This window comes from Urocitellus parryii, chromosome 5 (assembly GCF_045843805.1).
Source record: "Urocitellus parryii isolate mUroPar1 chromosome 5, mUroPar1.hap1, whole genome shotgun sequence".
Classification (NCBI taxonomy): domain Eukaryota; kingdom Metazoa; phylum Chordata; class Mammalia; order Rodentia; family Sciuridae; genus Urocitellus; species Urocitellus parryii.
Window position 1 is genome coordinate 199,596,785 of NC_135535.1, and position 12,854 is coordinate 199,609,638.

At 36.9% G+C, this 12,854-nt stretch overlaps 1 protein-coding gene across 4 annotated transcripts in view; it reads right to left on the reverse strand.

Annotated features, from left to right (window-relative positions):
* The window catches only part of Fam204a (family with sequence similarity 204 member A), a 32,210-nt gene extending 23,935 nt beyond the window's left edge, over nucleotides 1-8,275 (reverse strand). The window contains exons 1-5 of one of the 4 annotated variants that reach the window (XM_026384291.1): nucleotides 8,230-8,275; nucleotides 2,239-2,472; nucleotides 1,643-1,730; nucleotides 1,463-1,493; nucleotides 1,195-1,294 (exon numbers count right to left, since the gene is read on the reverse strand). In XM_026384291.1, the coding sequence (XP_026240076.1) occupies nucleotides 1,195-1,294; nucleotides 1,463-1,493; nucleotides 1,643-1,730; nucleotides 2,239-2,472 (453 nt within the window). In that variant the 5' untranslated portion in view covers nucleotides 8,230-8,275. Of the gene's footprint in view, nucleotides 1-1,194; nucleotides 1,295-1,462; nucleotides 1,494-1,642; nucleotides 1,731-2,238; nucleotides 2,476-7,786; nucleotides 8,129-8,229 lie in introns of those variants that run through there. The other 3 variants (XM_026384290.1, XM_026384293.2, XM_026384292.2) reach the window with 3 other exon arrangements.
* Between the last annotated feature and the right edge of the window lie 4,579 nt (nucleotides 8,276-12,854).

A 12,854-nucleotide genomic window follows, 5' to 3' on the forward strand; every position in this document is an offset into this window, starting at 1 on the left:
CTCAGCAGCACCATTCTTGTTCAATTCACCACCACCTCATGCCTAGAAATTTCTGAACTATTCTGTTCTTGTCTACTTTTGTTGCCTCATAATTGATTCTCCAATAAGAGTTGGGGCAATCTTTTTAAACTAAAATTAGATCACATCACACTTTTGACTTAAAACCCTTTAAGGAGGCTCAACTGCACTGTAAATAAAACCCATTTCATGACATGCTCTCTGAGGTCCTACCCAGTTTGATCCCTGTCCATCAGTCTATAATCTTATCTTAGGCCACTGTTCTCCATGCTGACAACACTTCAGCCAGGCTGGTGTTCTTACAGTTACTTAACAGTCTCTGATGACCCTTCCCTAGATCTTTACCCACATTGTTGCTTCTGCATGATCACTCTTTGATCTTTTCAGACTCTTCAGGTCTTGCTGAAATGGCATCTTCTAAGAAAGGCTTTTCCATCAGGCACAGTGGAACATGATTATAATCCCAGTGGCTTGGGAGGCTGAGACAGGAGGACCTTGAGTTCAAAGCCAGTCTCATCACAAAGTGAGGCAGTAAGCAACTCAGTGAGACCCTGTCTCTAAATAAAATACGAAAAATAGGGCCAGGGATGTGGCTCAGTAGTGGAGTGCCCCTGAGTTCAATCCCTGGTACTGCTCCCCTCAAAAAAAATACACAAAAAAGGACTTTCCCCACCTCTAAAGCTCTGTTTTAATATTTGTTACTATAGTCTGTTCTTTTCCTTCTTAACACTTATTAAAAAATGATTTTATAATTATATCTACTTGTTTATATATGTCTTTTTGGTAGAAAATAGGCACACATTTTTAAAATTTATTCTAATCTGTTATATTATGACAGCAGAATGTAATTCAATTCATATTGTACATACAGAGCACAACTTTTCATGTCTCTGGTTGTACACAAAGTAGAGTCACACCATTTGGATATTTGTTTTTTGGGGGGGAATGGCTTACTTCACTTAGCATTATGTTCTCCAACTCCATCCATTTACCTGAAAATGCCATCATTTTATTCTCTTTCAATGCTGAGTAATATTCCATTGTGTATATATACCACATTTTCTTTGTCCATTCATCTGGCACATCCACTTTTTAACTGGATGAACTAATGGACAAGTACCTTAGACAGGTTAATAAAAAATATGTCCTGGTAGCTAACATAATAAAAGATCTTACCTTTTCAACTTTTTTCTTTTTAACAGGGGGTTCAAATCTATCATTGGCTCCAAAGTACTGAGTAAGCTCCTTCCATTGGGTTTCATTTAAAGGCTGTTCACTACAAAAAGACAAAAAATCCTTTTAATCATTTTTATTTTTTCTATTTTTTAATTGGTTACTACAATTACTAGATTTTATGTTTCATCAAGATCACAGATTAGTAGTTGAGCTATTTGGACAAGTTCTACAAATACTGCCTAGAATAATTATTTTAAATCCTACTTACCTATGAGATTCTTTTTCATTCTTCAATTTATCTGAAAAGAATTTACAAAGCATTAATACTTAAGTATTTGGCTATTATTTCAAAATCATGTTTTCAAAAAATTATTTAACTGAATTAGTCACAATTTAGCACTGACACTATGGACAATGTGAACATAAATCAAAAAACAAAACAAAAAACCTTTTCTGGAGCGTTTTCTCTTTTTCCCTCTGAATCTTGAAGTTGAGATTTTCTGTTCAGAATGTTTTTTATGCAATTCTTGAAATTTCTATATGAAAATGAAAATAAGAAAAAAAAAAGAAACTGAGAAACAAATATATTTTGAAGAAAAACATGCATTTAAAAATCTAAATGAGTTAAGTAATAAAAATATTTATATTCAGGCATTTATAAAGATGCCAACTCAATGAAAACAGAGCTCTTGAGATACTGTACTCCCTGAAGATATAACCTGAGTTTTGAAGTTCATTTGTTTTGATAAAAACTGTTTAATATTGAGACTGAAGCTTGATAACTCATAGATAAAGAGATTAAAATGAAGTTAGAAACTCCTCATATACCACATCAGGCAAAATAGTTAATTCCTTCCTCTTTTTATGAAAAACAAAGTAAAAATGAAAAGCACCTAAGTGGCTGATTACTCAAAGGACAGTCAAAGCACTCAGAGCCCACCTTCCCTGTCTGCTTCATCACAACATTCACACTGACCAGGCAGAGACACTGAACACACTCGTGCACACACAGGCTTTCACGTGAGCACATTAGGAAAAACCTACATTCCACAAATTTAAGGGAATTCCAGAAGGGCATTCTTCATATGCATCTGTATTGGCCTCTGTTTCTATTTTTGGTCCATCTGCTGGGAAACTTGAGATTTCTGTGTCTCTATTAGTCCCATCCTCTTTATTTTCCTGTAAGTCGAGTTCAGACTTCTCCAGTGTGGCTTCATCTTCAGAATTTGACTCAACATCACTTTCATTTAGGCCAGGAGGCAGCAGTCCACTCCACATCTTCTAGAAGAAAAAAAAATAAATTTAGAAATAAGAAGTAGCCATGGAAACAATTATAAAATCATTTTAAAAGACACTCCTGAAGCCTAAGAAGTCTACCAATGGTCAGAGAACAGTCCGCCTAAACTTTTTTAAAATCTAAAATGTAATGCACCTTCCATATTAAAATAACTAAAACCTTCACTTGGGTAAGTTAAAAGAAAAGTTTTAAAAGTATTTGAAACTAGTTTGTTACAGCATACATTTAAAGGAAATAAGACCTCGATTTGCTAATATATAGATAATTGTATCTTGAAAAATGAAATTCAGGAAAGAAATAATTGCTCAAGAATGTGAAAAGTCCAATGACATATATTCTACAGGAAATTTAAGAATTCAAGTATTATATACCAAACTATATAGATAAACTATAGTAAAATAAAGATGGAAGTTTCACCCATGTTTGAATGCACAAAACTTTTAGGGGAATTACTGATTAAGGACCAGGGAAAAAATAATTTAAAGGATTATTTAATATGATTAAGCAGTTTGAAGAAGGTATAATAGAAAAAGAACACCAGAGTTTTCCATTTTAAAGCACTTGCTAAACTGACAATAAATGAAATATAATTCTAACTGCTTAACAAAACATAACAGCTTTTTTGAGTAACAATACTATATTTGGAAAACTAAAGTTAAAGTTCAGGATAATATTTAGCATTAGTTGTCTACTAATTGGTAGAGAGAATCACTCGTAGAGAGAACATATGCCATTGATAGAGAGAATCATTATCTAAGTTTAATAAACATCATTTCTTAAAAAAATCAGAGTTGTAATCATTTGCTAAAATCATGATAATTGAGTACATTTTCATCATTCATTTCCATGACAGACTATTTTTACGTATGTTCTGAGCCAAAACCGGTACACTCAAAATAAGTCTAAAATAGAGAAGCTGATTATACTGTTCATAATTTACTATAAATCAAAATAAATAAAATAGAAGGGCAGAAATCTGTTTTGCTGAGTTTTCTGTCAATTGTCATTAACCTAGCAAGATAATCAAAAAGACATCAGGGGATTTGGCATTAATCTCAAAAATTTTCTTTAAAGGATCTCCTCTTGGACCCAAAGAATCAGATCTTATTTGTGTGTGTGGGGGGGGGGGCGGGGGTTGGTACAGACTCATCAGTTTCTGTTTTTCTGAAACATCCTCACTAAAATACTCTTGGTTTTTTAAGAGGAAGGACTCTATTATCTAACTGCTCCAACTAGAATCCTAACTCTACCACTCACTAGTGGTACAAGCAAATCATTTACTATCTCTGACCATCAGTTTCTTTATCTGTAACACAAGGATAATTATACTGCTTATAAGGTTATTCTGAGGATTAAATGAGATAAGCCACTCAACATAGTATTTAAGAGGTTCTGGGGCTTAATAAATAGTAAGTTCCTTTTGCTATTATTATTTCTGCAGCTATGTATTACATTTTTATCATTTCTATAAATGGAAGGATTCAGAAGATAGTTTTGAAGTTTCTAATGTTTGTGGTACATTCACTTAGCAATGAATGCAAATTGTTTATTTGTGATTTCCACAGTATTGCAAAGTTTTAAATTAAAAAATATGGCATTTTGTTTTTTTGAATGGAGAACAAGAGGCAAATTATCAGGAAGTCAACAGAGCTTAAGTTTCAAGGCTCCTCATTTGCATAGGTCTTTCCAAAGCATTGAATTTAAATTTTCTATTCAGAATTTACATTCTTTGTTGTTGTTGTTGTTTTAGCAGGCCCTTAAGGCCTGTATCCATCTATTAACGGGGCCTATGGATGTTAAAGGCTGGGATTGAGTACTCTTGAGATACTTTAATAGCACAAAGGATATCATGCAAAAATATCACAATATTGGAAAACAGCTGTTATATTATTAATAAAAATATCTCTACTACTCTGAGGAGCAAGGAGAGAAAAGCAATAATAAACTCCAGCAAACTTTTTTGTCCCTGGCATAAAATAAACCTGTAGGCTCGATATCCATTTAAGAAGAGTAACAGATTTCAGATTTAGATTTCTTAGCAGCTTATGTTAGAAAGCACTGTTTCTTTTCTAGTCCACAGAATCTTTTGCATACTCATCTTGTGCCAGGTACTCCTCCAGACCTTGAAAACACAAGTATTCAAAACAAGCCAAGAATCCTAAACTTATGGAGCAACATATCTATATAAATGGCAAGTTTCTATAGATCCGCAGCCAAGTGTCACTCAGCTTGGCACCTTAAATGGTATGTGCCTCCCCAAGAAACAGTGGCAAGGTCTCCCACTAAACCTCTGTTGTAGCAGGTAAGCAGGAGCGTACATGCTTTTCCTCAACAGATTTTCAAACAGCTATCCATTTTTTATGACTCTAGGTCCTTCTGATATGGCATTAAGAACTGTCTTCACAGTTATTTATTTATTATGTTAGATATTTACCTAACATAATCTGAGTGTACCTAAAGAAAATCAACTTTAAAAAAATGCAAATCTGGGGCTGAGGTCTAGTTCAGTGGTAGAGCGCTTGCCTAGCGTATGTGAGGTACTGGGTTCGACTCTCAGCACCACATATAAATAAATGAAATAAAGACCCATTGACAACTAAAGAATATTTTTTTAAAAAGTGCAAATCTACCTGCAAATCCATAAAATAAGGCAAAATTCAAAAAAGGTATGTTTTTAAGATAGTTCTTTAAACTCTTTAACATCACATGCCCTTTTCCTGTGACTTAAAAAAAAAAAAAAAAAAAAAAAAAGCAAGTATGTTCTGATAAACACAGAAAACTGCTGCCCCTCACTATGAAGCCTGTAATAGGGAATTGCTTCTGTGAGATGCAGCTCAACTAACTGTAAATCAGCCAATATGAAGTGGCTGCTCAGTAACTTCTGCTGTGGGCTCATGTTTGAAAACACCATCTTCTATTCATAACACAAATGTCAGTCATGCAGTTTCTAACTGGCACCATGTCTGGCCTCCTATTATTCCCATTGTGGCTGTTCTGGAGGATGACTCTCTCTTCACTAAAGTATCTCTTACCCATGCCTTTCAAAGTATATTTCTTTATTTTAAGGCAGACCATTCCAAATTTCCCTTTAACTGAGAAAATTCACTTGGCCATTCTCAAGAGATGTGGAGTACCAGAGAAGTAGAAATTTAATTTTTTTTTTCCACGTACATTGTAGCCAGGTCGATCTAATAGCCAATGCATTCATTAATAAGCTTTTAGTTTTCAGCCCAAAACCCATATAATTTTAAATTTAATCATTTTGGTCCCAAGGAAACTGAAACAGAATCAGAATCTCCTTTTTCTCAATGGGTTTGAATATCATCTTCAACATTTCATACTTCTGGAGTTAATATTTATGCCATCCACAATTATTCTACAAAACATTCTGTGTATACTATGCCAAATACATCTTATTCTTGCTGACACAATTTACTATGAACTGATAATATTTCTGTATTGCTCTAGTTTGAGCAGCTGAGTTTTCTTTTGCCCTTGAGAATCAACCATAGATAATATCTTATTTACTACATTTGGGCAGAAAACAATGTATCAAGAACAGGCAGAATTTAGTGATTCCCAATCTATGTTTTTTTATCTGAGTTTTATCATGACAGTAAAAGGGGTTATTAAATTATTTTCAATATTTTAAAAAACCCAAGATATCAGCCACCTTTAGGTAAGTAATCTTAAAACTCAGGAAGCCCACGTTCACCAGAAATGCTGATTGATAGCTATTGAGCTGAATTTTATTAGAAAAACAATGAATGGGTATAGTTTAATATACATAATCTTTCAAAAATAGAGAACTCACAGAGATATCAAAACATAGTAAGAAGGAGTTCTAGACTGTGCAAAGATTGAGAACTACTGGTTATAGGGGCAAAAACACTGTCTTAAAAGTCAGAAAATTATTTCTAGTCCTGAGCAGGCCACTGTATTTGTCTGGGTCCCCATTTTTAAGTCTTAAAATGAAGGTTTGATCAGATAATCTTTGAGATGTCTTGCAGCTCTAAAATGTTTCCCTCTGATCTTAATATTATAAATGGCACAAATGCCCAGAGCCCACCTCTCTCACTCCTCACTCCTTGGTATAATACTCCATTCTCAACCAGTCATATCCAATCCTGATTAAAACCAAGTAGATAAGATTTCTATCTGCAAACTGGCCACCAAGATTACAAGCTTTCAGAGAGACTCTGCACCTCAGGTTGCTAATAAAGGAAACCCCAATTAAAACAGAAAACAGAACAGAAAGAAAGAGGCATACAAGCAAAGTGGCAGGTGCTGGTTTACCATTAATCTTCACAACTCTTCCAGAAGGAATTACTACCCAGGCCCTTTTTACAGATGAGGAAACTGACTTCCCTCATGCATTGAGATCCACTTATTTTACAAAATGATAAACTCTTAAATTATAAACTTTCAGAGAGCAGAGTTGATTGGTGTAACATATTCTTAGAGGCAAAGATTTGAGAGTAGGTGTGAAGAATGATTGTAAATACAGACTTGCTAAAATTTGGTTAGGAAGAATTATTTTTCTGTAGTTTTTAAACACAAAAAGCTATATAAAATGTTATACTAAACCACATACATGAAAGTCACAGAGATTAGAATAATTCAAATATATTATTAAAACTAATATAAAAGTTAATAATATTATTCAAATTAATATTTCTTGAAAGACCAGGCAGCTGCTTAAAAATCAAAACCCAAAAGACATAACTGCTGAGAAGCTCAACGAATGTTTCCTGTCTAATAATCCTGAATTTAAATTCCATTCTCACCAAATAAAGCTCTTATGTTCTATATTTTGTATTCAATTGGAAATAATCACAGAAATCTAAATCCTTTCTAAATTTAATCATACTTGTTAAATAGCCATGAACCATCATCCACTAATCCAAAAGATCTTGTTAAATAACTACATAATAATCAGTTACTCTGTTTTAAAATTAGTTGCCTGTTAAAATATTTGTACGCAGGTAATACTGACTTCAATGTACAAGTATTATACACTTTTCTAAAATAAATGTGTTCCCTTTTCTCAAAAAGTTACAGAAAGTGCAACTGAATCATAGGCCCGAGCTCAGATTAAAGTTGCCAATCCGCTTATCCAGATAAACTATTTACTTAACAGGGTTTTGCATGTATGCGTGTGTTAATTAACGAGGGTGTGTGTTTAGTGGGGACCTGGAAAACACTTCCCCAGACCTTTGACCTTGCACTGAAATATTACCAATGAACCAGTCACTTTGAGGCTCATTTTAAGGCGACGCCGGGGAAAATACTTACAGGGCTGGAGACAGCACGGAGCTCCGCGGGCTCACGGGCGGCGGTGTCACGGCCGGGTCCCCAAGCCGGCAGAACCCCGTCCGGTCACGGAACTGACCGCCGCGGGCTCCGGCGCACAAGTCCAGCCTGCCGGCGTTCGCACTACCTGGCGCTGTTTTCCGGGACACTGCAGTGCAAACAGGAACCTGCCTCCTCCTCCGAAAGCCCCCTCACCCCTTCTCACTTTGACCCTGCTGGGACCGAGAAACCCACTAACAGGCTGAGGAAGGCGCCGCAATGACCCCCCCCCCCAGGGCTCCCGTGGGCCTGTTCCAGGTGCCCCGGGCAAGGAACCGTCGGGCCGCACAGCCTGGCTCCTCCGCTGCCATCCCGCGGCCCTCTCGGACCCGTCGCCGCAGAGCCCGAGCCAGCCAGGAACCAGCCCAGCGATGAGCCCTACTCACCGGTCAGGAAGCGGCTGCCCGGCGTCCATCTTAAGACCCCGCCAACATCGCGCCTTCTCATTGGCTCCTGCGCCTCAGCCAATGGGCTGCGGCCGTTCTGGCTCCAAGGTCGCCATGGCAACGGCTTCGCCTAGCTTCCCTCTGCGTTCGGCCTGAAAGAGGCAATTGGCGTCTTTCGTCTCTTCCCCACCCCCCTCCTTTTTCTCACCGTTTTTCTTTCTCTCGAGTGTTCTTTAAGGCTTTGTTCTCTCCATTCCCTGCCTGACGCCGATGCTTCTGGGTGAGGAAAGTGCTGACTTCGACACCAAACGGAGTTCGCTCCCGGAGAGAGAAGGGTCTCGGATGCTCTGTGCTTTCTGGGACGTTTTCATTCATCCATCCTTTCCCCTTCCCTCTCTTTCCTTCCTCCCTTTTCTTTTCCCCTCTTTATCTGTGTGTGCGGTGTTCCAGGCACCACGCCACTCGGTGGCTAGCGGAAAACCGCCCAGCTCCTGCTTTGGGGCGCTCCCCAGCTGGGGCTGGGCGCCGAGCCGCGCCACCCGCCCTCGGCGGCCAAAAGTTTAGGAACTCCTTTGGGTGGAGAACACCGTGTTGGCCCTGAAGAGGGGCTCTCGGAGGAGCATAGGAAACAAGGAAAAAGCAAACGAGAAAAAAAGGCACTGTGACGAAAATAGAAAGGGCAATGTGACTGCGACCGGAGTAGGGCTGTTTTAGAAATGCTTCTAGTTTTCGAAATAGTGTTGTGTGGTAATATTAAGAATGCCTTCCTATTTTCTAGTGTTGTGTGATGGCTATATAATAAAATACACACACAGCCTTCAACCCGTTAAAAGAAAAACTTTAGACAAATTAAATTTAGCAGTTTCTTTGAGCAAATAATTGATTCATGAATGGAATAGCTCCTGAACCAGTAAAGGTTAAGAGAGCTTCATCCCTGGACGGGTAGTCATTATAGACTTTCTTTTCTTTTCTTTCTTTTTTTAAGAAGGAGGAAGAAAAGGAGGTGAAGGTGATGCAGGGAAACAGCTTGATTGATTATAGCTGAGCATTTGCCTTATAAATGGACATGGTCTGATCGGTTGGCAGACATTGAAACTCAGAGGTTGTGATTCACTGAGACTTTATATAAAATTATACTCAAGTTATGTTGCAGTTGAAGCTATATAGTTATTCAAATTAAGGAGTCTACTTTAGTCCAAATTTAAATTAAAAAACACATTACTTGTCCCAGAGTAATTTTTATTCTTAGCTATTTGTTGTTAACAATAATGCCTTTTTAAAAAAGCATTCTAAAGATGCATAAAAATTTTGCATTGCACTCAGTAATATATCTCAAGTTAACATAAAGAGACAGTTAAGCCTATTACTTTTAGAACGATTTGGAAGTTATAGAAACTACTCCTTAACTTGGCCTATCTTTTGGAAGATCTTGGAGGTCAGATGGGATATTGGTGTGTTTTTGTGGCTATGGTCCATTGTTATGCTCACATTCCCTGATTCTAGAGTACAAGCAAAGCTGAATAAGTTAAGGATCTGTATGAAACTCTTCTGGACAAACATATCCATCTTCTCTATGGGGTTCTTCTTTGATTCCAAACTCTTAAAATATTAAGCAGTTAAAAATATGTATATGAAACTGCTGTTGTAACTGTTCACATTGAGCCTCTTAATTGCCAAGTCTGCTTGGGCTGCTATAACAAAATACTACAGACAGGGTAACTTAAATAACAAATTTATTTCTCAGGTTCTAGATGCTGGAAGGGTTTACCAGAAAAAAAATATTTTATTCTGAAGCCTCTCTTTTTGGCTTGTGGGTAGCTGCCATATCTCTGTGCTCATATGATCTCTTTATGAGCTCAGGTCAGGGAAACTCTCTGGTGTCTCTTCTTGCTACTTACAAGGATACTAATTCTACAGGATCAGGGTTCATTAATTGACTTTATTTAACCTTAATTACTTCTAGGTCCCATCTTCGAATACAGCCACATTGTGGATTAAAACTTCCACATAAGAGTTTTGAGGGTACCCAACCATTCAATCCATAACAATTGCCAATGGTAGAGATGTGAGCAGAACAGGGAGAGAAAGGGCAGAGGGAGAAAAACTGTGGCCTGGCTGGGAATGTAGTAATGTTGGCGTATGGAAGAATTATTTGGATTACTTCTAGATCTTTTCCATTAACAAGTTCTCATTATTTACTTTTTATAAGTATGCAATGGATATAGGTAGAATAAGTACTCCAAAGATTTATGAACACCTAATTTCATATCAAAGGTTTTGGAAAGCCAAATATATGTATCTAAATATTAAGCTCCTCAGTGTTAATTTGAGATTTCTCAAGGATCTGATTGTGAGATGATTGGGTTCCTATAATAAAGGTAAATAATAGCTTAGATTTTTCTTCTGGTTTGAGTTGTAAGACTTTCAGTTTCTGAATTTTTTTTGCCAGTTTTCTAAGGGAAATATTGGTCATTTGATTTATTTTGATCAATAAATTTACCTTCTCTCCAGCAAATTCCTGTCCTGGAGACCTGCCAAGCCATGCATTTTGTGAATGAAATATTTGTATTTTTGAGATTTCCATGAAACAGAATTGTTGAATGCCTTTTACTAAATCATAGTGAAATACCTGATGCAGCTAGTGATTTGTGCTTGAATTGTGTTGCATCTGGCACTAATTTGAAACATGTAAGTTTCATTTAAATTATCCACCATATCTTTAAAAACACAAAGCAGTTTTTCTTTGCCAAGAAATATGAAAGTCTATGAATAGTTTTCCCTTATATTTAATAATTTTTCACAGTGTAGAGATTATAATTCACACCCATGTTGTAAAAAATTAATCAATCGTGGAATTCTTTTTGGTGGCTGCTAAATCTGATTGATGAAAAATTTCTCCAAATATAATGAAATCCTTTAAAATATTTCTCAGTTGGAAAAAAATGAATACAGTTTCATTGAACATATAATAAATGTGCTTCTTATTGAAACTGAGAAAGAGTATAATTAATTTCCTTCCATACAAAATGCCTCTTTTTCAACATTGAAGTAAAAAATGGTCTAGTCACTTGGCTAAAAGAATTGAAACCAGAGAGCTCTGACTTTCAGAAATTGTGTTGATGCTCTTCACAACAAAGGAAGGATAGTTTATCTAGAGTAATTTTTTAGGTTCACAGCCTGAAATATCCATACACAATGTTAGTCTTCCAGGAATATGTTGAATAACTAACATTATGACAAAAGAGTTGACATTTAAGGAAAGAAAATTTTAGTATAGGATGTTGCCAAGCATATATTATTTTTGTACCTTATTACATCTATATCATTGGCCATGTCTAGTATTTTCAAATTCTTCAGATCCAATGAATTGTATGTAGAGAGAAGTAGCTATTGTGCATCCATTTCACAGATAAGGAAATCAAGAGTTTAAGGAACTTAACCTAATGTGTCACATGTAGCGACGTGCAGAACCAGGGTGGGAAGTTCACTGGATTTGAAAGCTACTGGTCCCCCCACGGGACCTCGTAAGAAGAGGCAGTACAGTGCCATCAAAGTAGAGCACCATTACTGCCACATGGAATGGGACATCCAGTGGAAGCGCATGAAAAGAGCGGTTATGAAGCAAAATGTCTTTTCCCTCCCTCCTCAGTACCAAGGGAGGGATCAGATCCCATCAGAGCCCTCCTTTTCAATCATTCCTGTTTGCTACTTTGAAATCTTTGCTAGTCTCCCTTTTCCTAATACCTTTATTTTTCAACACCCCCACCCCATGTCACGCCCCCACCACTGTCTGCTTATTCCCTCTAAATGAAGGGACACATGTAACCTTTAATACAGAGCATGGCAAAAAAGAAAAAAAAAAAACAAATCAGAGCATGGCATAAAGGTCGATAGTAAATATTAGTGTCTCTTTTCCTGACATGTAAAAAATAAAGAAGCAGATGAATATTGATAGATTGCCAGATTGATCCGCCAGTATCTTTGTGGTCTTTACTGTATGTCCAGTGCTTAGCGCTGTGCTAAGGTTTAAGGATTCAAAACAGTATATAACTGGTCTGTCAAGAAGTTTATAGTCTGAGATACGTAATGTGTTTATAAATGATATACTCTATCCATATATACTAAAATTGTGAGGTTCATAAAACAAGTATGAATATGGAAGTCCCAAGAATAGAAAAGTAAACTAGATGGAATTTGGCACATATTATTTTCTTTGCTTAGCATGCCTTTTTTTTTTTTAAATACCTGCAGAACTTCTTTATATCCTTCAAAACCTAGGTCAAGTATTACCTCCTGGCTTAAACCTTTCCAATCCATGAAGTTCACGCCTTTCTTCTCTGTGCCTTTATGACAGTTGGTACATAGCACTGTGGGATTTTTCAGATTGAGATACAGTTAGTTGCCATGGGTTGGTCTCCTCTGATAGATTTCGAGTTCCTCTTTGTCAGGTCGTATGTAGTGTTTATGGAGAGAATGGCAGGATGGCAGAAGTGGAAGATGCCAAGGCATGGGGTGAAAAGAAATGGGGAATGTGGTTCCCAAGCATCCTGTGAACAGACCAGAGAGGGAGGAATGCCATGGTTTAAGGAAGACACGAGAAATCAGCTTGGGCCAGACTATGGAGC